Raw genomic sequence first — 26,424 nt, 5'->3', positions numbered from 1 at the left:
TGTCTGTGAGAGATCCTGTCATTCAACAGAAGCTATGCACTACAGGAAAATTACTGCTCAAAAGCGTTCTTTCTGTCTCCAAGAAGGGGGACCTAGCTGGTGTCTTACTGGTGTCTTACTTACTGGTGTCTACCTTGACCACCGAGCACACACAGGTCATGTGAAACCTGTCAGTTCCACTTGCTGACAGCTCAGTGATCTGTCAGTCAGGGCATCATTGGGAGGGAAGTCTATAGAATCTGGCCTGGACTCCTGACCTTCTGTGTTCCCCAGGGAAGGGGAATTTTCCTTGGCCACATTTTAATCGTTGGGGGGGGGGGTATAGAAATATGTCTTCATCTGACCTCTGGCTCTCAGAGATACTGTATGCAGAATCAGGCCCCACTGCCTGGCCTCATAAATGGTTCTGGAAAGGAGTTGCATTGCTGACTGACCTGGCCATCATCCTCTACTCCCCCACTTCCATCCCAGTTAAGCTGGCATTCCCTCTTCTTCTTGTCCTGGGGGTCAGCAATGTTGATGGTGGTGCCTCTCTGAACACACACACTAGTCTGCATCTTATGTGAAGCTAGAACTGCTATGAAATAGGGAAACAGCATTGGACAACTGAGGACAATTACTACACAATTGTGTAGTAATTTCAGTGTACAATTCATTCAACTGAGAGATACACAACATAAGTCATTCAACTGTGTGTGTGTGTGTGTTTGTGTGTGTGTGTGTGTGTGTGTGTGTCCATGCTTCTCCTGACCCCACCTCTGTCTCCTTGGTATTTTTTCCCCGAAACTTCATACAGTCAAGGTGCTCACCCACCTGAGCTTGCATGCAGTGTTCTGCTCTGATTGGTTTAGACCTTTTTGTTAACAGCAAAACAGATTTCCTTCTTTTCTGTTGAAAATACATTCACTCATTCCAAAAGAAGCAGTGGATGAAACATGTTTTTCTTTTCTCTGGAAACCCATTTGGGTTTAAATAAAGCACTGACTTTTCCTTATTTGTTTGTTTTTGTATCAGTATTAAAGTTAGACAACATCAATATTATCTTTTATTTAAAGCTTTCATCTTTGTCTGAAATAACTTCTAAAGAAAAAGTAAGATAACAGCTGAGGGTGTAGCTCAGTTGGTCGAGCTCTTGACTGGCAGGCAGGAGGCCTTCAGTCCTCAACAGTGTGTAAACCTGCAATGGGGTACAGGCCTAAAATCCCAGCACTCCAGAGGGGTTGCTGGGTGGGCCAGGATCAAGGTCATCCTCAACTGTAGAGCTGGTTGGAAGCCATCCTTGCTATATGAAAACCTGTCATTGGAAAGACATATAAACATGTATATCATGCCTGCTTATTGGACGCTTTAGAAATAAAGAACTTTGATTCTTAGACATTTTAATTGAATAACTACTTGAACTATTTCAGAGTAACCAGCTTTAGTGATGACCTGTCCTCTCACTTCTGTAACTTCTAATTTAAGTTGCTGTATTAGGAAATAGGGCCAGGTTTAACTCAGGGGCTGTGTGTGCAGTAGGTCAGATCTTCCGTGTTCATATAGAAAATAGTAGCTCGCAGGGAGCAGACATGTACGTGGTGACCTGTGGTTCCAACCAGGTGCCTCATTGCATCCTATGACCTCCTGCACTTCTCTTTTCTTTTTTTAAGCTCTGCCTTGCTCTCTCACTCCTGTTACACACCTGCCATCTGCCTGCGCTAAACCTTCAGCTGATAAAGCCTTTCTTCTTCTCATGAAGCCTCTGTCCCTTTGTCATCTCCTCAGCTTTCTGTTCACCAGTTTGTTCTGTACTGCAGCTTCCTGCAACCACACTAACATTAAACACACATGTGTACACACTCAAACATACACACACACACCACACATACTCATACATACACACTTACACACTCATACACATATACCACACACTCACAAACAACACACACATAGTGAAACATACTCACATACACTCAAACACACTCATGCACATGCATACACACTCACACCCACATATGTACACACACTCACTTACATACACACATACACACACTCATGTAGACATATATACACATATATTCATACATACATACTCATAAACACATACTCGAACACACACACATGCACACACATTCACTTACACCTACACATTCACACACATACATATACATACACACATACACTTGCACACACTCACTCATAAACACATTCACATACACTCACACACACTCATACACATGCTTGCACACACATACACAGTCACACACATTCACTCACACATTGACATTTACACAAACACACTCTCACACTCACACGCCAACACATACACACACACCCCTCAGTAAAGCAGCCACCCCCCCCCCCCCCCCCGCTGCCATCAGTAAGTCCTGAGAGAGCTTAAGGGGAGAGACTGAGGCAAGTAGGAAGACATGCAGGAAAGAGTGGGAAACAATTTACAAGTTGCAGGGGCAGCTTGTGTAGCAGAAGCTCAGCAGGCTTATCTCTAACTGGAAGCAAAAGACCTGAGGCTTTTCATAGCTTGAGGTCCATGTCTGAAGGATCCGCCCTCCCTGCAACTGATTCATTGCTCTGTCACAACGGCATAAGCATGGCTTAGCTGTGGCTGTCTCTTGGGCCCTGGTTTCTCTGCAGCCACCTAAGAAAGCCTTTGTGGGGACAAAATGGATTGACTCAGGTAAAACACTTGAAGATGTGCCTGAAAATACTGTCACTGGCCATCACCGTACGTGGGAGCACGGAAGAGAGGAGGACACAACCAGCTGCTCAAAGGAGCCTGTGATTTGAAGTTCTCTGTGAGGCCAAGCTTCTAGAATGGTGGCCAAGGGAGTGCAAAGTTAAGCTTGCTGTGTACAAAGTGTGAAAGCTAACTGTACGGACTACTCGTTTTGAAATCTTGCAATGAGATTTTTTTTTTAATTCAAAACCATGAAAGATAGTAACAGATTGTGTAATTACAATTCCGTACATGACAGTGTACAGAACTCTACCTAAAGGACAAGAATCGCATGTCACCACATCAAGCCATACTGCATGCAGGGGACACCTGGGGGACAATGTATCACAGTGCAATGCGTGTCACCTTCTCGAAGGCTGTGGGAGCACAAGCTCAGAGTTTTGTAGGCAGGTTTCGGCAGCACCTGTCTAAACAGCTTTGACCAAATCTGTGTTTCTATTTCTGGTGGTTCTGGTTTGTTGTCGATGACAGCAGGGATATTTACATGTCCTTTAGGCTGAGTGACTTACACTGCATTCCTTGTCTGTGAGCTCGATGCTGCGGTTCCATTATGTACTGTCTCTTCCATGTTTGTATGCCAGGAGTTCTCAGAGCCTTAGGTGCTGCGTAATGTGTCTCGTCCCCAGTCTTTAACTCTTGAGCAGTGGCAATTTCCAACAAAAGAAGTTTTTTTTTTTTTTTTTTTTTTCTCTCAGCCTCCTCAGCCACTCTGTTGGGCAGTGGGTAATGGTGGGTAAGATCCAGGCCCTCAACACTGAACTCAGGCTCAGTCACTGAACTGGACCCCAGTTCCTTAGTTACTTTAAATCTTGTGAGTTGCAAACCAAAGTTAACTTTTACTTTTCCCGAAAAACCAACCTCATCCTTTATCCTGCCACCTTTCCTGTTTCAGCACATCAGCAGTGCCGTCTCTGTACCAGTTAAATGGGGCTCACATACTGACATTTTCCTTACTTCTGATACACAGGCTTTTTAAGTTCTTCATTTTTTTAAATGTAAACTTGAAAAATCTGAATCTTAACTGTTTTAACTAAAGCAAGTCCTGTTTGTATTAGCTGGCGGGGATTTTTTTAAAGCAAATATAACAAATATTAAGTCCCTGTTGCATATGAATATTCATTTACTTTCTGCTCAGTATTTTGACCTAAAAACATAATGGACCAATTAAGTTACAAGCTAGCATTAGTTTCAATCATGCAGGCTAAAACCAACTGTTCACTTTAAGTGCAAAATATTTCAGGTAGTCTATACTGCCCTCTAAATTTTTATATCAGATGTTACACATTTTAAGCTTCAAGTTGCCTTGTCAAATATGTGACATAGTTCCAAAATGCTTAAGCAAAAACATGATAAATTGCATGGTTTCTAAACAATTCTGTTGTTTCATGATGTCTTCTTAATAGTACATTATCTTGTTTTTAACTTTCAGATGTAACATTTATTCATGAAGGAAATAAAACATTCTTGGATAATCTCGTCAATTTTGAAAAGCTGGTATGTAAATTTCCTTTCCTTTCTTCTCTCTGTAAAGGAAATGCACACCTGTCTCTCCAGCTCCAGGAAGCCAATGGTCTGAGTATCTTTCCCTGTTGTACAGGAACTCACAGGGTCTCTTTGGGCATATGGACAGTGCCATTACTATGCTAGCAAGATTCTGAGAATCTTATTCTTTTAAAAGGCATTGCATTCGCATAGCACCAGTGACTGTGTAAACACAGAACTGGGCATAAAAGCTGATGTAAGGAGTAGTCCCCACTCATGAGAGTTCAGTTGCTTCAAAACCATCTCTTCATGCCCCAATGTAAACCACTTTGAGACAGTGAGCAACAAAGTCCTCCAGATACACGTGTCTGTCTCCTAGTACCCCAAGCTCAGATATGCACCTGAGATTCGTGACTTCTACAAGTGAGCGGAAAGGCTACCTCTCTATTGGCCTCTGATGCAGGACCGCCTTGCTGACGAGTACAGGTACCTGGTTAGGCCTCTTGTACGAATTCCTGAAAAGCTTCTCCCAAATCTCCCTTCTAAGACAGTCGCAGTCCTCAGTGGGCTCCTCAGACCTTCTGCTCTGTCCTTGAGCTAAAAAGAAGTTACCTACAGAACTGAGTGGGTCTGGGTGGGTGCTCTACAGCCATGCTCCAGAGAGACAGCTCAGGGACCAGAGGAAGGCACCTGTCTGACAGATGACCTTTAGTGTCACAGTTGAAATGTTACACCGTGGTCAGAGGAGACACTTCTCTCTAGGAACCTGACCTTTAGTGACCTTTTCCATGATAATAATAGACTGTATGAACTCTTCAGGAGCCATCTCAGCTCCCTTTGAGACTCGAGTCAGGCTTCAGAGAAGGTCAGTTGAGGCTGAGGCCCCAGACCATGTCCTCTATGGAAGAGTTTAAAGAGTAGTTCAGACTGAAGTCTCCAAATGATATCTCCTGTCTGACATCTTATCACTTACCACTCTGTTCTAGTCACAAGGCCCCCAGGACACAAGGTCTTAGGCCCACAGGAAGGGTGAAGCTAGCTCCCCACAACACCTCAGAGCTCAGCTTCCAGACTCTCTCAAAGATGGACATCTTCCAGCAGCTCTTGATAGCAGCCCTTAGCACCTGAAGATTTTGGCTTCAGGACTGGTTATTCTGGGGAGTTGAGATGCAGATACATTTTGTTTCTAAGTCTCTGTGTGTGCATGTGTGTCTATGTGTGTATGTGTATCTGTGTGTACATGTGTGTATATCTGTGTGTCTATGTGTGTGTCTGTGAGTGCATGTGTGTGTATGTATGTATATCTATGTATACATGTGTGTCTACGTGTGTATGTCTGTATGTATGTGTATACATGTACATGTATGTATATCTGTGTATCTGTGTGTGTGAGTACATGTGTGTATATATATGTGTATCTATGTGTACATGTGTGTGTCTATGTGTGTATGTCTGAGTGGGTGTGTGTGTATGTGTGTATCTGTGTGTACATGTGTGTATATCTGTGTGTCTGTGTGTGTGTCTGAGTGCATGTGTGTGTATGTGTGTGTATGTATGTATGTGTATCTGTGTATACATATTTGTGTCTGTGTGTATATGTCTGTATGTGTGTGTGTCTGTGTGTATCTGTGTGTACATGTGTATATCTGTGTGTCTATGTGTGTGTCTGTGAGTGCCTGTGTGTGTATGTGTGTGTGCATATATATGTGTATCTATGTGTACATGTGTGTGTCTATATGTGTATGTCTGTGAGTACGTGTGTGTGTGTATGTGTGTCCCTTGTTCTTTCACTTTCCACATTATTCCCTTGAGAAAGGGTCTCTCACTGAACCTGATGATGGTCAGCAAGCCTTAGCCATCCCCCTGTCCCTGTTTCCCAGTGCTGAGCCTACAGGTACACACAGCCATGGCTAACTTTTTATGTGGGTTCAGCCCTCAGGCTTGCAAATGCTCTTAGCCACAGTGCTAGTCTCCCAGCCCTGTATATCATTTCTAAAGAGAGGACGGCGTGGTGATGGAGGCCTGGTCCTTACAGCCAGTGGCATTTCAAGCTCAGCACGCCTTGAGTTGACTTATCTATGTGAAAAGCACAGGTGCAATTAGATTTTTTTTTCCCAGAAAGACAAAAATCAATTTTATATCAGACTTGGGCCAGTATTCCACTCCGGAGCTGGAACATCTTCACAGAGACAGTATTCTTGGAGATGTCATTGAAGCTAAAGCAGGATCATCTTTCACAATAATGAACCAATGGGACCTAAGTGAATTAGCTTATGAGGAGCCGATTCCTCCTGGTGGATGTTAATTTAAGCCAGTCAGCAGATAACTCGGGGTGTTATCTTTATCTGGCTGACACAGGCCAGCACATTAAATCAGGACCACATACAGATTAAAGCGCTCACTGAATGCAATGAGATCCCCATTGTTCCCTGGGCTAAGTTCCTTGCTGCCTCAGCAACTCTAAATGTTTCCACCTCGAAGTATGAAATGTTGAAGGAGCAAAGGGATCTCTCCTTCTCTTTCCATCCCCCAATATTATGAGCAGGATCTTTTACTGTGTCTGCCTCCCTCCGTCTCAGAAAACCCAGAGATGAGAATCAGGACTCAGATTTCAGTGCCCTGCACAGCAGAGCCTTACATCAGCTCCAGCCGTTCAGGGGCTGTACAAATGGCACAGGATAGGAATCAGCGTGACGCCAGAGACAATGGAAAATCTGTCCTGGGAATTGGGGTAGAATTTGGGGAAGGAAATGTAACAATGCATTCACACAGACGTGAGTCAGGTCCCATTTCCTTTGCAAATTCCGCCTGGAGTGCTACTGTAATCATTACCCCGCTGAATTCTCTACTCTGGAGAAGCTTCCTCGAATTATCCCAGCTGCAGCCAGGATAATTTAATCAGACTGTCGATTACGTACTGCCTCTGTCTTTCTGTTGGACTGTAAGTGAGAAGATTTGAGCGTTATCGGGATTCTTTCAGTGATAATTTACTGACCGTTTGTCATCTGTGGGTGCTTCAGTGTCTGGCCTGTGCAGGCAGGTTATGAAGATGGTGCTTGGAGGACCAGATAATGAATGTTAATCCTTGAATAATGGGATATCTGGGGTTTGATAGGAAACAAAGTGAGGAGTTTCTGTCATTCTCCAGAGAATAGGCTCCACCGACAGACATTTCGAGAGTATTCTGTCAGCTGTGTAGGAGGAACTATCCCAGTGGAGGTTGGTTTCTTCCAAAAACCATTAAGGAAAAGGAAAGGTAGCAGAGTGATTACTGTAGGAGGTATGGACCCTGCTGCGCTCAGGCCGGGGATGTAGGTCTGTAACCCCAGCTACTCAGGAGACTGAGGCAGGAAGATTGGGAGTTCTAGGCCAACCTGGGCAAACAGGTGAGAGACTCGCTAGGAATTTTAAAAATGAAAAGTGTCTGGGGCTGTAGTGGCTCAGTGGTAGAACACTTACTTATCTAATATGCATGAGACGTAAGCATGGTCTCCTCCCCGGCCCCCAAAGATGCACATTTCAGATAACCTTTGTCTGGAGATCAGGGGGGAACTAAAGGAAAGAAATTAAGATTGAATACTAGAGCCAGTAAGGAAATGTAAGTCAGAAACAGAACGGCCTTTGTAAAATGCCAGTGAAGACACTCTGCTTTCGTGCCTATGTCACTTTCTGCCCTTGAATCCACAGAACATTCTGCCTCCTTTCAGGACATGCATGTGAGCCATGGATGTGGCTCAGTTGGTAGAGTCACCAGCTGAGCATTCCAGAGTCCCTGAGTTTGATGCCCAGCCCTGTAGAAACTAGGCAGTGGCACATGTGTGGGCCTGTGTCCTGAGTGTGCAAAGCCCTCTGGTGGTGCCTGAGTAGGAGGAAAGCAAGAGTTCCAGCGATGACAGTAACCCAGAGTGTGCTGTACTCTAGGAAGGAAGATCTCAAAAAGGCAACACCTCACCCACAGAGGAAACACAGGCAACATGTGGATGGGAAACTGGGTACCCCAAAGATAGCATGTTCTCCTGTGGCTCAGAATCCTGTGACTATTCGGGAGACACTCTCCTTGTAGTCACAGACTCAAGAGTCTTGAATAATCCAAGCTTCACACAATCAATTAAAGTCATGCCCAACTAACTCCCTGTTGACCTTTTCACTTTATACCCAGAGGGATTAGACTTCTACCCATCCCAGCAGTTTCTGTGGCATCAGTAAGTGACCCCTCCATGTCTATTCCCCCTCTGTCTTTCAGCACATGATTGCAGACACTGTCCGAACCCTGAGACACTGCAGGACTAACCAGTTTGGTGAGTAGTTGGACTTGGGGCACTGTGCACCCTGGTTTCTCAGTGATGTTGACTGTACCATTTAAGAAGTACTTGGCGAACAAACTTCGCCTATGACTTGTGTGTCAGTGTGTGCACACTTTATTCACAGTCTAGGTTTTTATTGTGTTCCCTCAGTGCATGTTTAGAATGTAGAGTCACACAAGATATGGTTGATTATTGTCCCCGTGCAAGCAAGTTTACACTGTCCTAATTGACTTAAGACAGACAAAGCTCCCCCCAACCTACCCACCCTTTCCCCTTTTACTTGCCCAGTGCCTCAGATTTACGTATGAATTTAGCTCCTGCCTCTAGTTTCCTTGTTTGGGTAGGAATGTGGTTCCTTAGGGTCTTGGAATAGCCTTCTACTGTTTTCTTTTCCTCAACCCAAATTTCCTATCTACAGCTGCCTGTCAGCTGAGAAAAAGTTTTACTTAGCACTTTTGTAGAATCCTCTCTGAGACTACATATACAGCGATATTTTCCCCATTTTGAATCTCAGGCATATCTACCCTGCATTAAATGGAATTAGCATTTTCAGGAAGGGAGGAAAATTGCCTTTACTGAGTAACAGGAGTTTTCACCCACAAGACAGAGTCCTGCCTTGGTCCTAGTAGTAGGCATCCTTAACCCTATACATGCTGAGCCCAGAACCAAGGCTCAGAGAGGCTACTCATGCAGCCTGTTTTCAAACTGATGTCGTGGCTTCCTTTCCCAGCCCATTGCTTTGCCCTGTGCTGATTACATAGAAATCGTAATTAAAGGAGAGAGAGAATGTGGAAAGGGCTAGAGATGTTTGGAAGTTAAGAGTGCTGGCTGCTCTTGCAAGGACCATGATTCAGTTCCCAGCACCCATGTGGCAGCTCACAGCCATCTATACCTCCAGGTCCAGGGGACTTGACACCTCTTCTTATGTCTAAAGGCTCCTCCATGCACACAGTGGACATACATACACTTAGGCACACACATAGATACATGAAATAAAATAAGTAAGTGCAGTTCAATGATTACAAATCAAAGATGCACAACCTGGTATTAAGTAGAAGTTAAGTAATATATCTATCTTTGTTACATTTTAAAAAATACATTGTGTATAGAGAATCAGAGCCCCTCATACGAAAGAAAGTACTCTAACTGTTTGGTGTGCATTCTTTAAATGCTTTTCCTATAGTGTTCTGTTCATAGCTCTCTATAGTATCCAATTAGGAACTGAACCTCCTGTGTGTGTTATAAAGTAGAAAGTGAGAATTACAAAATACAGAACCTAATAATCTAAATATTCATTTTATTTGACACCACTTGCTATGTTCTTGAGTAAGCTTCCATTGAGTCCACAAGCCAAACGCACTCATGATGAGTGATACTGTTGTCACAAAGGGGTCTTCAGATATGCTACTGACACCTATTTCTCCCATCAGCCTTTGCTTCCAAAGTAATCACCAAATATTCAGCTAAAATCACTGTTCTGATTCGTCAGTGATCTGTTCCCAGTAGGGGGAGGAAGGTCCTACTGGCTTGGCTTGAACCTACCACTCACCGGAAAGACTGCACAGCCCAAAACAAAAAAGAAACTTAGCTCTCCACTTCGTATATCCTTAAACTGCATTGTAACTAAATTATCTGCCCTGGTTTTAGCTGTTTCTTTCAATGAACCTTATTAGCCAATGTCAATATGTGGGATAAAATAAGAAATGTCACTCAAAACAGTTATGTACTACATAGGTGCCACTCAAGGGCCGGCTACGATTGCCGGGACTGTTCACCAGGATGTCTTTCGAACACTTGCTAATGACACACTTATCTGTATAGCCAGCTAGTGTTTACCAAACTAAAAACAGTTTCATAATGTCTTCCAGAAAAACATTCTAGAACAATAGCTTATCAGTCATGGTTAAAATGCTGAGCTTCCAGTGTTTACTGCTGGGACCAGGAAGTCTGAGAGTTACAAGCTACCTGTGACAGATGTCCCATAGATTATTTTTCTTGTTAAATATGTTCTTCATAGAAGAGGGAGAAACTGCTTTTCCCAGAAATGCTGCTGGGCCCGCTTCCTGTGAGACTCCATGAACCCAGTCAGCTCTCTTCTCCCCTAATGTGGGTTATGTTTGTTTCTTTCTCCTGTGGCATTAGGCTTGTCCATTGTCCATGCACGTGGCATGCACGTATTCTCAGCTCACTAGTGTCTCTCTTGTGGCTTTTGGCTTTTTAATCTTCTTGGATTGCCGTATCCTCCTGGGTGCACTGTAGCCCACATGCATACGTTGAGAACCTGCTTTTTCTATACTCATTCCTGAGGGTCTATTCTGTGGTATGTGTTCCTTCCCCCCCCCACCTCAAAAAAATAAGGACACAGAAGTGTACTGGATCAAAAATAGAAACAAACGGGTGAGTAAATGATTTAGCAAGCCATTATGCTCAGACGCTGATGCCTCATGGTCTCAAGCTGATGTAATACATCAAACCAGGGCATGAGAACTTTTGCGCAGGAACCACTGGGGCCTGGTTTCGAATCCTGGCTCTGTCATTCACTTAAGTGACTTCAGAGTTTCCTCGTCTGTAAAGGATAACAGTATGACTTCTAAATAGTCTATCCAGTAAACACACTAAACGCCTTGCCAGTCAGCCTACCTGACCTGAGCTGTAGTTGTTTATCTTAGGACAAGGAAGCTGTCCTTGAGCTAACCTACTCTAAGCCATCATTACTGCACTTAAGAGTAACACCTCTGCTCCTGTGACAACTCATTGTTCATCTTCCCTCCGAACAATAGGAAGCGACGTGTCTCCAAAGGAGCAGCAGGAGCTGAAGTCCTATGTCAACCACCTATATGTCATCGACAGCCAGCAAGTCCTGTTTGAGCTCTCTCACAGGCTGGAGCCTCGAGCCTGAGCTGGTGCCAATCTGCCCTGCATCTGCAACACTCGGAGCAAGCGACGGCCTCCGTTCAGCATGTTACTTCCTGCAAGAAAAGAGGTTGCTGAGTTTTATCAGCATACCGTGAGACAAGTGCAGGAAAGCCAGCCAGAGCACGTTCAGGAAGTGATGTCAGCCAGCAGAGGCGGGAAAGCTTCCCCCAACTGCTTGTCAGGGAGAAGACAGGAGTCAGAGCATCCTTGGAACAGGGTGTTCCTTACAATGACGATTTCATTCCTGTCCAAGTTTTAGCTTATGATGTGTCGGCATTAGGAGGGGATTGTTCATACAGCAGGAAGGACTGTCACTCTGCTTGGTCACCTTACTGCTGATTGGCTATTAAGAGACTGGAACACCTGTGGACAGCAAAGGCATCTCCAGCCTCCAGATGTCCAGGAAGAGGAGAGGCCTTTGTTGCTATAAACTTAACATCACCCTGGAGGGGATGTCCTTCTGTGCAAATAAGAAATGCCTGGCACACACTTCTTTGCATCCACAATCATTTACCAATGTATACACAGATGAACTAGTTTCTGTACCACTGATGTACTTCTGTGAGCAAGGTAGACTGGGTTTCTCAACCAATAAGGAGCTTGGCATTGTTCATTTTCTATGAACTTCCTTTAGATATATTTTTGTTGTTGTTGAGTGCAATTTTCAGAAAAACACAGGGCCTGGATCGTGGGTACTCAGTGTCATCTTACTGGGATGACAGAATTTCCAGTTTCTGCATTCTGGTGTCTGAGGGAGCCTTGGTGTCTGACATTACTCCACCAGGCTCCTTGCCTACAGGATGCAGAACATCAGCCCGTGAGGGAGGGTGAATGAAGCTGAGTATATGAAGTTTAACAGTTAGCTTGCTAGACTCAGTAACTGAAAAGTATCCAGAGATGCCTAAAATCTCACTTACTTGGGGAGTCAGATCCCCGTCTACTTCCCAAGTAAAGCCAGGTTATTCTGCGGTTTGCCTTTTACCTTCTCATTCTTTGTTTTTACAAATTGGGCCTCATATACCAAATAAGACCTCTTAGAATTCTCAAGGACTGGTTAGAGGATTTTCCTGAATCCTCAAGTAAGCAAAAAGCTTGTGGTTAAAACAAGCCTGCTCTCCCACAAGCTAGACACTAGTTCCTTCACTGTGTGCAAATCCCCGTCTGAGTATTTGGTCTGTGCATTTGCAGTCTTGAGTATGGGTATGCTGTTCACACCCTTGGGGGTCGGGAGTGGAAGGCTGTGTCCACACAGACCTGCCGCTTACTCTCTTCAGCACCTGGTCTATTCTCATTACCAAGGTCTGAGCTATGCCCATTGCTACCTGACTTCCTGGGAGCTATGCTGTTCCCTGGTCTTGGACCAGGGAAACCCTGTTTCTACAGGCCTGAGACACTGCTCAAAGGAACTATATGGGAAAACCTTGGTAGAGTTTTCAGAGAGATTGCATCTGATCTAGCATGCAAAAATCTCAGCTGCAGAAACATACAGGAGATTATAGAAACACCCCCAACTAAGGGTGATTCACTCAGAACATGTTTCACAGGTCTGAGGGCTGGTGCATGAAACCAGAGCCACAGAACCAGAGAGCAGGCTGTCCTGATGTGAGGACAAGCACAGCCTCTGAGGACAGCACACACTTACAGCACAAACACATGTCTTCCCTCCAAGCTAACAACTGGCACTGGGCTAGTGTATCATACCAAGCCATTTTGACATTGTCTGAGTTCTAACTGAGGGCATTAACACTAGCTGTACGTTACTTCAAGCAGAGCCTTACCTTTAGAACTCATCGTAGATGGAGATCTGTTTCAGTAGAACACTGCCTGTCTAGGCTCCAGCTCGGCTGGTCTACACAAGCCACACACGGCTGCATCATGCTTAGCACACTAGAGAAATCTGCAGGACATGAATGGGAATAGTCCTGCAGAGCATGGGATGAGACTGCTTTTCCCTCCAAAACAAAAGTCAGATGGGATTTCGTTTTCCCATTCTGTCTCTTTAAAAACTCTCTAAATCCTTCTCAACTTTAACACCATGTTAAAGGGATTTCTCAGGCAGCACATTTAGGAACTTCAGAAGCTTCACAGATACTTAAATCTAAAACTAAAGAAAATTTCAGAACGATCAAACCCTGTTTCCACAGGCTCTTCCTAAGGAATCCAAGCAGTGTATAGATGTCGACAGGAGTCGGCACTCCTATGCATAGGATAACCCGGCTCCTTCTCCAAAGCCTCCAAGCTGTTCCGAGACTCAGTGCTACTGTCCTTGAAGAGTGGACCAGAAGATGTCTAAGGTCTCTCTGGTTCTCCTTTGGATTTTTATGATTTCATGAATCTCCATTCCCTCCCTTGACCTTGTATAATTGGCATCTTCGTCAGTGAGTGATACCTGGACCTCTTTCTGTTGACAACATAGCCCTCCAAGGGGTTCCATGGGTCTTTGGATTCTGTTCCTGCAAAGGAGCTCTGCTTGCAAGTTCCTACCAGAGTCAGAACACAAGTCTATCTAGGGAGAGTCATAAACTTTCCAAACATTTCCAAGGATTTGCACACACATTTGCAGATGTCCCACGGCCTCCAAGTGTGAACTTGCCGAATGGTTACTGTAGCACACGGCGTAACCCAAGCTCTACCTTTTCTAGTATCCTTAATTGCATTGAGAATAAATTCCTTTCCCTACTCCAATAGCTACAAACAAGCAGTGTGACACATACTTTGAACTTAGAGGCATAAGAATAAAGTCCTACACCTCCTAGTTTGTAGGGAGGTATTTCATAGACAGACAGTCATTTGAGTGAGGAAGTGTGGTATGGACACGTGGCTGCTTGTGGAGACTTCTTATCTGGGAGCTCTCGTGGCTGCCTGAGAGCCAGCCCTGTGGTTTTGCACAGACAACACCTGCACTGCAAAGCCTGAACCAAACGGCACAACCCACACAAGCTTATCAGAATTGGGCGAAATCATTAAGTTTAGAAGACAAGGGCCACTGTAGCTGTCCAGCATAGAATTTCTTCTCAACCTCAAAGACATGTCCCTGAAATTTCAGCCCTCTCATTACTGAGTGGGCCAGTTTTGCTCTAGAGATAATACATTTTGAAAATTGCCAAAAAAAAAAAAAAAAAAAGTCAGAAGAAATGTACTGTTGTATAAAGCAAAGCTGTATATACTAAGCATTTTTAGCAGAGTAATATTTATTTGCATAGCCTATTTATTGTATTACGCTGTTATTAAATACCAGGATGGAATCAATGACCAGAAGCAAGGACTCTTGCCTTTGGATGTGTCATTGCTTAGGACCGGCGTGATGCTGTCAGCTTGGGATAACAATTAGAAGATCGAGAGCCCACAGGCCGGGCATCTACCTAACTTCTCAGGGACTACACCTTGTAGTTTTCCACCATTGTAAGAGCTGGTAAATATGAAGCATTTGTTGAATTACCAGACTACCATTGACAGTGTTTGATTTCTCATAGCTCTTGCTTTCTGCCTCTGTGTATATGACCGTGCTGTGTATTTATCGAAGTAGGAAGCAATAATTTATATGTAAAAAAAAATGGCCAAGCAATATAAGGTTAAAAACTTACATGAGTAACCATTACCTTATCTTGTATTTTCAAGTGTTTTTTAAATCTGCTTTTCCAAATATAAGACTATGTTAAAGATATCGCTCATGCCTAGACTCTTCTGTCCTGTGCCACAGTGGTGTCCGTGTCCCAGCACCGTCGGATACCCTGTCTGGAACTCAAGTTTTCTCACTGAAAGAGCTACGTGTAGATGAAGAGCTACAGGAACCCAGTCGCCTACCCTGCTACCCTAAACTGCAGACTACCTCTTGGAAATCACACCAGGGCTCAACCCAAGCCTTGGAGAACCCCCAGGCAGCTACTGCCATCACCCCCACTCTACTTGACTAGAACTCGGAATGAGGAGAGGTACCAGGCCTAGGGAGTCCTATGCCAGGATGGAGGAGCTGAGTGAGTGGCGCATCAATAGGCTTTGATGATGTTCAGGGAAGGCGGGGTGGCTTCCTGTGCCAGCACTGGTAGACTTCCAGTGTTTCCGGCCTTCTGCATCTCTCCCACCTAGACTCAGCGTCCCTCTTGTCATTTCCAAACTGACCTCTGGCATGTGGCATCCTCTCCCCACAGGGTTATTATGTGTTAAACTCCAGAATGGCCAGGTGTCTTGTTGCATAAGAGAACTGACCCATGTTGTAAGTCCTGCAGAGAGCCTATGTCCCCTCCCCCACCCCCCCAAGGTGTTGCAGGTGAAAATGTCACCAATCTGCATCTTGGAGGGAAGACAAAGTCAGAGCCATGCTCCAATGTGGAACACCTTAAGCAAAACATAAAGCAATGGGGGAATAACTGAGGTTTGTCAGTGGCTTGTACTTGGCAGAATCTATCCCAAACTAACTAATACAGTCTCCCAAGACACTTGTCAACGAACTTCACTCTGTCTGCTTCTGGCACTAACAGGCTGCAGTTTTGCAACAGACTGCACCTAAACCCTGCAGACCACCTGTTGGAAATCATATGCTTGTGTCTGTGTAATGCCCTTGACATCCTTTGGAAGAAGAGTAAAAGGATGTGAAGACCATCACTGGGAAATTAGCCCTTCTGTCCTTCTGTACAAGGGGGGATGGGAGGAATGCACAAGGGACAGTGTTCTGCCAGCTGGGAGTGGAGAGGGTGTTCTACACACTATTTCTTTTCTTAGCCATGGTCCCATTGTTACCTCATCACTGGGGGCTTTCCACACAAGGTTCTTCCAGAACCAGAAGCTGGGTAGGAAATAGGAGTGGGCAGTCTCGAGCTCCAGATTTTGGATGAAATAGAAGAGAGGGTGGTGCCAGGTGGAAAGGTTCCTATCTGATTTCCTCTGGTTTCAGTTTGAAAGAGGAACTAGGCTCCTATGAGTCGGAACCTTGTGTTCTTTCAATACAACAAATTTTAAGATAAAGTTGTGGTCCTGGTCCCAGCAGCCTATTGTAGCAGGATGGATTACAGGGCATCAGTCTCAATATTGGATCTCAATTTTTTTTTTTTTGAGGTCCTTAGGATCTGCAATAATCTGTCTCTACTTCCCTTAAAAAGTCACTTGAAGTGGGGCGGTGGTGGTACACGCCTTTAATCCCAGCACTTGGGGGGGGGGGGGCAGAGGCAGGCAGATTTGTGAGTTCGAGGCCAGCCTGGTCTACAGAGTGAGTTCATAACAGCCAGGACTACACAGAGAAACCCTGTCTCGAAAAAACCAAGAAAAAAAAAAAAAGTCACTTGAAACAATTGAGATCTATAAAGTTTCAGATTTGCTAAGGTTCTTGAAGTAAGGCACTCCTGTCATTGGAGTCAGCTGGCATTTCTCTTACGTAGACAGAGCTAGCAGCTGTCCTTCCAGTACACCAGAAAGGTGCACTTCATATGACCAACAGTGCAGAGTCAGGGTCAAGGGCTGTAATATGGGTCCTCTGGGAAAATACTTAGAGCCTTGCATCAACAGGACGTGGAGCTTGCTACTTGGCCTGGTCGCTCTAATAATGACTTGTATTTGCTTAGGAGGAGCAGGGGCTACTATGGTTTCTAATTACCTACCTTCTTCTAGGCCCTGGGCCCTCCAGGAGTCAGTCAGAGTTTCCTAAGGGGAGCTTTGTGAGCAGAGTGCCTTCTCCAGAGCAATCCCAGAGCAGGCTCTGAGGCTTCTTTCTGAGCCCATTGCTCTTACCCATCCGGTCTAGCTTTCTAGTCTCTCTCTCTTATGGCATTTACATAACAGGGTTAAATGCCTCTACTGCCCCCTACGGCTCCCCACTTCCCAGGGAGGGGAACTGTTTCAAACTCCTGGACGCCTAACCACACCTTCTCACTATTTATCTCTGCTAAGGGAACCAGGTGCTGCTGTGGGGTTTCCCAGCATCTCGGGAGTCTCCAGCATGACGTAGGCAATAGGAATGCCTGGCATCCAGGCTGGCTTTTCTTCTGAAAGATTCTGAGAGGCCGTCCTGCCTAATGTCATGCTCATGAGAAATTCTGAGCTGCCAAGTCCTTCCACTCATGTGCACCTGCAGGGTCTCAGGTGTCAGCATGGTTGCAGTCTGATTTCTATTCAGAACCTTTGGAGAAAATCCCTGGGGTACTTGTCACGTTCTTCAAAGTCCTGACTTCACACAATCACATGACACACAGTGACAGCACAACTGGAGTCTTAAGCACAGTCACCCCCAGGAAGGACGGGTGCCATGGCAACATTGTTGCCGCTCTACAACAACAGTGACTCCCGCGTGTCTCAGAGCTCTTGAACCTGGGGTGGTGAGACATCCTTTCAAGCCCAGTTTGCAGAATGAACTTGACCTCTGACATCCCTTGTTTGCTATTTGGGTAAGAGAAATTCAAGCTGCTGTTAGTAACAGGGTGCCTCACTTCAGGATCCTTAGCAAGCCTAAATCTGTAAGGCCCTCTCTTGTTCCAAGTTAACTTTTGAAAGGAAGTAAACAGACTGCTTATGTGGGTTCCCAAAGACCTCAGAGAATGGGACCCAATACTGTGCTCACTGCCCTGAAGTCTCTTCTACGGCTAGATCACTGGGTGTGCTAAACTTGGCCTTCCTGAGTTCAATTCTCGATGAAAAGATATCTCAGTAACTCTCCCCCTGGTTCTTCTTCTCAACTTTATTCCCTACTATAAGGTCCAGACTACCCTCATACACCCAAAATAACCCTTTCCAAAACAGGAATCTCATCATGTTTCTGTCCAGACCCACCACTTCAGTGACACTTTGTAGACAGCAAAGCTGAGCCTCAACTGCAGCTCTTTCTGTCCTCTGAGCACCTCTCCCAAATCAGACAGACACCCCAGGAGATCAAAGTCTTGGTGCCCTCTAAAACATATTCTACATGTAGAGGTAATGTGACTCTTGCTATTTAAAATGCCTGTTGTCTTAGTTAGGGTTCCTATTGCTCTGACAAATACCATGACCAAAGCAGCTTGAGGAAGAAAGGGTTCACTAGCACCATCCCTGGAAGTCAGAGCAAGAACTCAAGGCATGAACCTGGAGACAGGAACTGATACAGAGTCCATGGAGAGGTTCTTCTTGCTGGCTTGTTTCTCACTGTTTACTTCTGCTCTCTTATAGTACCCAGGATTCCCAGTGGTACCACCCACAGTGACATGTGCCCCCCACCACACACACATCAAACATCAATGAAGAAAATGCACCATGGGCTTGCCCACAGGTCAATTTGGTGGGGGCATTTTCTCATTTGAAGTTCTCTCTTCCAAAACGACTCTAGCTTATACCAAACTGACATAAAACTAGCCAGCATGCCTATGGAAAATAACAGGCACCAAATGTTTGTTGAACAAGAAAATATATTCAGATATACCTGCTAGTCTAAGGTATTAAATTGCTCTGAGTGTGTGTGTGTGTGTGTGTGTGTGTGTGTGTGTGTGTGTGTGTGTGTGTGTGTGTGAAAGGCCGTGAGACCTGAGATCAACCAGTTTTGAGCACAGCGCAGGCCATAGAGATCTAAACTGGGAACATTAAGAGCCCTTGTTTCTTGTGGCTTTAAGCTGGTACAGATCTAGGCATGCTTTTTTGGGTTGGTTTTTTGAGGGGTTTGTTTTTGTGGCTTGACTGATGTAAGGAATGATTGTACTCCTTTGTGTTCAGTTGGCCTGTGCCTGGCCTCAGAAGGAGCAGGAAGGGAAAAGAGAGGAGGCTGGAAAGGAAGGCCTCGCCCCTTCCTGCCCTGCACCCAGTGCTGATTCAGCGCTCTTTCGAGGGGTGTAGTCTGCAATAAATATACAAACGAGCCCTAGGAACCAGCACACTAACACACCAGGGCTGCTGCCTCAACACAGGGCGTGATATAGCCTAGTGTGGAGCAGTCCATGAAACAAGACTAAGTCAGCAGTATAAAGTTTCCTTAGGGAGACTGAGACCCAAAGAAGATGAGTGTCCCATATTCTTTGGCAAGAGGCAATTGCTTATAAAAATGGCATGCAAACATTAAACCATGTTTACAGGGAATAGAAGGTTCTGCTTAGCAGAACCAGGGAGAGCAGGCATGACTTTCCTCTTGTTCATCAGGTAGAATTTTTTTTTTAAATTTTAGAAGGTTTTGCTTTTGTTCGTGATGCTATTTTGGTTTTTTTTTTTTTTTTTTTTTTTTTTTTTTTTTTTTTTTTTTTTTCAGACATGGTTTCTCTGTGTAGCCCTGGAAGTCCTGATACTATGTAGACCAGGATAGCACAAACTTGAGATCCCTTCAGCTCTGTGCTGAGATTACAGACTTGTGCAGTAAAGCCCAAGCTCTCCTCAATATCACTTGTACCTGAAGATAAGGTTGAGTCCTTGGAGCCCCTTCCACCACCTCCAAAGTCTGGGATTAAAGGTCCAGTTTAGTAAATTCTTGTCTACAATGTATTTACTGTGGCACCAGATACTTGCTGACAACATGCTCTTTGCCCAATAGTAACTAAGACATTTGCGACATCTGGTGGACATATAGTGGTCCTGCACATAATTTAAATAGAAAATTGTGTTTACCGAGGGCCTGGTTAAATCAAATGACACAAAAGGGTGCTGTTCCTACAAAACCTGTGCCAGCTCTGCAGTGCCACTGGATGTGGCCCTGGAAGTTATTCTTCTTTTTCTTTTCTTTTTCTAGCAGTGCAACACACTCCCTTCTCTTTTTGAAATACAGATGTCTGATGGGTAAGTAGCCTAACTGGAAAAGGTTGCCTTGGAGTTGTCAGCAAGGAGGACAGGTCAGATCAGCATTCTCCCATTCCACTACTCACTCTCAGGAGGAATGAAGATTCCTGCCTGGCTCCCTGGAGCTGCATCTGCCCTGAAGCCTGCCAAAACCTCACTTCTGGCTGCTTCCCTGACTCTAATTATACCCTATGGAGACACATATAGTCCATCCTGGCTGGGCAGCATTGACTTCCAGGTTAAACTCGGGGCTCGACCCATGAGCTATGTCCTATCTCTGCAGAGCCCTGAATGTCACAGGGGTGTCCTTCCTCCATCTGCATTCCATGCCTCTTTACTGAAATGATTCTTCTTCATACCCATCCAGTCCCTCGATCTCATCATGGACCTTTGTCGTGTTCTGGTCTTCCCACCAGTGTGGACCCTCCTAACAGCCAGGCAGCTCATCTACAACCATCTGAAGTAGCCAGCCTCCTCCAGACACCAACCTGTCTCCATGTGCCCAAATACAAATGAGAGGAGCTCCTGTGATTATTGGAAGAGCCATGCTAACTGTCACAGATTCCTGTAAAGGACACAGTTTTCTAACCAAGATGACCCTGTAAGGGAGCATAATGATGACCAATCACCTTCCCACCTGAGGCAAAAAGCCTGTGGAACTGTTGGGGTGCCAAGGGAGCTCTTTCAGACTCTTTCCTGCATCCTGGTGTCTCTCTATCCCCGGAACTAGTGGCAATCCCAGCACACTCCTGAACATGAATTGTAATGGTGAATGGAGTCACTTTCCCAGTGGGTTTCTGCAGCTACACCTGAAGCTAAGGCACCATTAGCCCATCCTTCCTTTAAAAAAGGCTTGGGAACAGAGTTCCCAGATAGAAGAAATCAGATGAGCCTCTGCTGTGTACGCTCATGGGCTAGGGTGCTAAAAATCCATCCCCTGCTCTGCCCTGCCGGAGCAACAAGGGCTAGAAGCAGAAAAATTACACCAGAAGAAGGCTTTCTTCCCTTCCCCCTCCCCTTGACTTGACAGCAGGTCTAGAAGGGAGAAACCCTCAGCTTCCATCATTTAGGCTGCTGTGCAAGCCCAAGGTTTGTCATACCAGATCATTTGCTCTTTAGTGTGGGTCAAGTTTGTCGTCTCTTCTCTCTTCTCTCTTCTCTTTTCTCTTTTCTCTTTTCTCCTCTTCTCTTCTCTCTTCTACCCTCTCTTCCCTCCCCTTCCCTCCCCTCTTCCACCTCTCTCCTTTCAGAGGCAAGGTTTCTCTGTGTAGCCTTGGCTGTCCTAGAACTACTTTGTAGACCAAGCTGGCCTTAAACTCCAAGATCTACATGTCTCTGCCTCCCTAGTGCTGGGATTAGAGCCATGGCCTACCACACCCAGCTGTGGCCACACTTTTCAAGAAGTCCATGGTCCAAATGCTACCCAGCCTCCAGGACTAGAGAAACTTGTATTTTTTTAAAATTGTGCATAAAGGTCACCACAGACCCAGGACAAAGCACAAATTGGGTCGTGAAGTCAAGAGATAGCCACCAAAATGGGGGTGAGCAGGCATTTGAGAGCAACAGACAGTGGGTGTGGGGCACTGTCCCTTCTCTGCCTGGCCGTGCCTGGCCATTTTGTCTTTGAACAGTCCTTCTATTTTAGAGATATCAGATGTCTTAGTTTGGGTTTTATTGCTATGAAGAGACACCATGACCAAAGCAATTCTTAGAAAGGCAAACACTTAATTGGGACTGGTATACATTTTCAGTGGTTCCGTTTATTATTATCATGGTGGGAATCACAGCAGTGTTCAGGCAGACATGGTGCTGGAGAAGGAGCTGAGAGTTCTACATCTTGATCTGAAGGCAGCCAGGAGGAGGCTCTTTTCCACACAAGCCAGAACCTGAGCATAGGAGGAGGCTTCAAAGCCCACCTATCTGGTGACACACCACTCCCTATGGGCCAAGCATTCAAATACATGAGTCTATGGGGTCCAAACCTATTCAAACCACACCAGATTTGTTTAGATCTAAGGTCTGGCTGTTGTAGGACAAGTTATATGGATGGACAAACAGGAAACAAGGCATCCTTCCAAGTGACAGATAATGGACTTCATAACTAGTGGGTCATACCTGTGATACTGGAACTTGCAGAGCTGAGGCAGGAGAATTGCTGCTAGTCCAGGTGAGCCTGTGCTGCACAATTCCAGACCTGACTCAGACTGACTGAGACCTGGTCTCAAAACTTATTAAATTAATTAAATTAAACTAGTACTTACTGCATTTCTTAGTTCTACACAAAGCCCTTTCGAAATGAAGCACATTTTTCACATGCTATTTTTCTTTTCTTTTAAAAAATTACCATTCTGGGTGCTGGCAGTGCACACCTTTAGTTCCAACACTTAGGAGGCAGAGGCAGGCAGATCTCTGAGTTCTAGGCCAGTCTGGTCGATAGAGCAAGTTTCAGCACAACCAAGGCTACACAGATAAACCCTGTCTCAAAAACAAACAAAACTAGTTACCAGTCTCAGGGATTTTTATTGCATTTATTTACTTATTCATTATGTATTTATTTTGTGTGCATGATGTGTGTGTGTGTGTGTGTCATGGTGAGCACATGAAAGTCAGAGGACAGCATGCAGGAGTGGGTTCTCCCCTTCCACCATTTAGGTCCCTGGGACTAAACTCAGGTTGTCAGATGTTAGCAGCAAATGAAGAAAACTCTGGCGACTCTAAGCTTCTCAGCAACTTCAGCTAGAAACTAAAAATCATCATCTTTTATTTTCTTTTCTCATTATTGACTTTGTCTTGCTTTGGGTTTTGTTTGTGAGATAAGATCTCCCACTGTCACCCAGGTTGGGCTGGAACTCACTATGTAGCCCAGGCTAATCTAGAGATCCTTCTGTGGCCCCCTGAGTGCCGAGTTCAAAGTTTGAGTCTACTAACTCTTCCTTCTGCTCTTGCTCTCATGGACCATTCCAGGATGGGAAGCTCTGATTTAGGCAGGAGAACACAACTAGGTCCTAGGTTTGTGGGTTTAGCTGAGTCTTTCTTTCGTCATAATTTTGTCATCTATGGGATTAATCTGTAAGTTGACCAACCATCTCAGTTTGCCTGGGTGGAGATATTTCTTAGGACACAGGACATTTCCAAGATGCAACCTAGAAAGTTTGCCTAATGAGTGTACAGAGAAGATGAAAAAAAGAAACAATGTATCAAAAGGTCTGCAAGCAGTGGCCTGGGTCTCACAGATGGCCTCTCAACACAGCTCCCTGCATTATATAGGTGTGTGTGTGTGTGTCTGTGTCTGTGTCCGTGTGTGTCCGTGTGTGTCCGTGTGTGTGTGTGTGTGTGTGTGTGTGTCCGTGTGTGTGTCCATGTGTGTGTCCATGTGTGTGTGCATACATAACTACTCTCTCTCTCTCTCTCTCTCTCTCTCTCACACACACACACACACACACACACACACACACACACACCTAACAAAATAAAGAGAAAGAACTTTAAATGAAAATATAATTTATCTAAAGGCATGGGAGGGCAGGTTCAGGGAGCTGTGGACACTGGGGGTAGGGGGTGAAGGTGTGAGTTACAAGTGAGGAATATATCTCGGAGATATTATATTATATTTGTTTGTTTGTTTTATTCTTATTTTTAAAGAAACTGAAACATGTGTGGATCCCTTAAAGTATGATATATCCACTGTTCCTGAGAGACTAAGGAGTCCTCAAGTGTCCAGGTCCTGGGTCTGCTAAAACAGACAGATTCAATGTGTTTCAAGCGCCCCCTTGTGGCCAGTGTGCTCAAGAGTCATCGCAGCTATTTCAGCTTGACAGGGAGCAAGGTTTAAGCTATTCACCCAAAGCTGATAGCTTGAATTTGCCCAAATTCAATCCACTTCTTCCCCTACCATGCTCTGTTTTGTGTGCATCAGATTCTGCTGTTCACAAATTACTTCACTGTCTTCTTTACTTTTTATAACTTCAAGAGGAAACACAGGGAGGCATTATCAGACCCCCCACACCCTCCACTCCCTTTGCTTTTGAAAGCATTATCAGACACACTTAAAGACTGAAACCAAACCATTAGATAAGTTATAGTGAGTGAGTTTTAACTAATTGCAGAAAGCATCATAGCCAGTCAGCTGGGGTATAGGTAAGAAGCTAGTGAACCTATAACCATTTGATTGGTTGATTGTCTAGGATGAAATCAATCAGGTCATTTTCCGTTCTTCACTTCAGCTTCCTATATTTCCCGTCCAGTGATGTTGTTAGTATTCACAGAACCTGTTCTGGATGGAGAGAGCTGAATTCTGAGAATCACTATTACTGAGCTTTTGTTTATTTATTTTTTCAAATAAACACCATTCAGTTAAACCTGTCAAAGATTCTTTCTTGTTGTTTATGCTTGCTTGTACTTGTGTGTGTGTGTGTGTGTGTGTGTGTGTGTGTGTGTGGTATCGGAGACAGAATCCGGGGCCTCTCAAGTAGCAAACTCGGCTGCTCGGTTTCCATTTTTTTATTCTTTTATTCCTTATTATCCTTAATGTCTGGGAGAGAAAAAAAATAATCTGAGGCTTGGTTGAAACGGGGAGTTTGTATGTAAAACATGTAAAACATGCAGCTGGGCTGGATTCTAGCTTGCTGCTGGTGTAGAGGGCCCCCTGCTGTAACCACTGAGGTCAGCTAACAGCTGGCCTGAGGAGCACACTGGGAAGCTCTGACAGTATTATTGGAGTGTAGTTAACTCCCATAGCTTGCCAGGCAATTGCACAGGACACAGGGCAACGGCAGACATCAGCCTAGCCTTCTGGAGTGATCCCATCTGGCACCGAGCAGCTGCCTAGTGGAGCACAGTCTGCAGATGACCTCCACCTTGGTGAGCAGAGTAAAACAGTCTTTCTTTTCCTTTCTTTTTATTTCTTTTCTTTTTTTGGAGAGGTCTCATTCTGCAGTCCAGGCTAGTCTAGAACTCACCATTTAGCCCAGGCCAGCCTCAAATTTTCCATAATCCATGTGGCTCAGCCTCCTAAGTGCTGGGATCACAGGCATGAACCATCGTGCCTAACTAAAACAACCTTTAAAAACACAAAGGGCTACTGAGGGTGAGGAGCCCCCCACTCCCCAGCTAAGGCTGGCTTGCTGTGCCTTGGGAAGGAGTTAGTCTCCTCTGCAGCAGCTCAGTGCTGAGACAGCGGAAGAGACAGGGTGGCTGTCTGCACGCTGCTGTGCACACTGGGAAATCGAGCTTCTTCCCTCTCCTGAAGGACAAACAGAGATGAGAAGTTATATACCTGCAAAAATCTGTCTCCTGTTCTAAAGTGGGGCTGTGAGGGTGAGAAAGGAGAGGGGCCTTCATTTATCTCCATTCACTTCAGCTGCCTTAATGACCCTTACCCAGAGCGAAGCACACAGGCCCTCCAAATGGCCAGAGTAGATGAGAGCATTGGTAATGGGCAGAGATACTTATGACCAGGACAGGCTGGGACAGTCATGGAAGGCAACTGTGTCCTCCGCAGAGAGCTTTAGAGGTAAGGAGAGCTTCATCAGAGCTGAACACACCATTGCCTCTGGATCCTCCATTTGGTTCCTGTCCAGATCAGAGGTGACCAGAAATAATGGCCATCTGTCCACTGTTTCTTAGGCTCCAACTGGGGCAAGCAGGCCTGGCATGTCCCATCACTACCACACACCCTGGCATAGCCCACGGGGCAGAGCGTCCTGCTGGTTCGCCTCTCCTGTTTCTCACATCTCCTTCCTCCCTGTGGAGGCTGTGTACAGTATCACTTAAAGGACAGAACCAAACACTCATTGACAATCTCCAGTAGTCAGCATCAGACTCTGGCGCTTTGCATATGGAATCTCACGGACTCTTACTCAACGCCGCGGTGGATCAGACTACCAAGCTAAAGGACTGTAAGCCAAGCAGCTTGAACAGCATGGCTCCTCCTGGCTTCTGGAGGCTGGGTGTGTAAGATTTTGAGTGATGATGCTCTGCTCTTCCTGAAGGCACTAGGGAGACAGGTCTCTTTTGGTTTCAAAGCATTCAGTATTTAACTTTACTCCTCAAGTGGCACTCTCTCTGGGTGCACATCCATCTCCAAATTTCCCTTCTATGAAGACATTAGCCTACTGAATCAGGGACCTATTGACTTCCAGAATATTACAACAACCCTGTAGGGAAACATTCTGGGTCACGGGAGTTAGGGCTTTGGAACAGGAGTGTTACAGAGACTCAAATCGACCACATAACATCCCCCAGCAACTAATAAATGGCAAATCTGAAACCTAAAGA

The 26,424-nt window shown here is 45.1% G+C and overlaps 1 protein-coding gene across 1 annotated transcript in view; it reads left to right on the top strand.

Moving 5' to 3' along the window:
* Nucleotides 1-15,100, top strand: part of Rapgef5 (Rap guanine nucleotide exchange factor 5) — a 236,612-nt gene extending 221,512 nt beyond the window's left edge. The window contains exons 24-26 of the mRNA XM_076920935.1: nucleotides 4,164-4,228; nucleotides 8,460-8,514; nucleotides 11,301-15,100. Of these exons, the coding sequence (XP_076777050.1) occupies nucleotides 4,164-4,228; nucleotides 8,460-8,514; nucleotides 11,301-11,419 (239 nt within the window). The 3' untranslated portion in view covers nucleotides 11,420-15,100. The remainder of the gene's footprint in view (nucleotides 1-4,163; nucleotides 4,229-8,459; nucleotides 8,515-11,300) is intronic.
* Nucleotides 15,101-26,424: the final 11,324 nt, after the last annotated feature.

The sequence above is a fragment of the Arvicanthis niloticus genome, chromosome 23, assembly GCF_011762505.2.
Source record: "Arvicanthis niloticus isolate mArvNil1 chromosome 23, mArvNil1.pat.X, whole genome shotgun sequence".
NCBI classification, from domain to species: Eukaryota; Metazoa; Chordata; class Mammalia; order Rodentia; family Muridae; genus Arvicanthis; species Arvicanthis niloticus.
The sequence above is the reverse complement of the archived record's forward strand: the minus strand, read 5'-3'. Positions and strand labels throughout refer to the sequence as shown.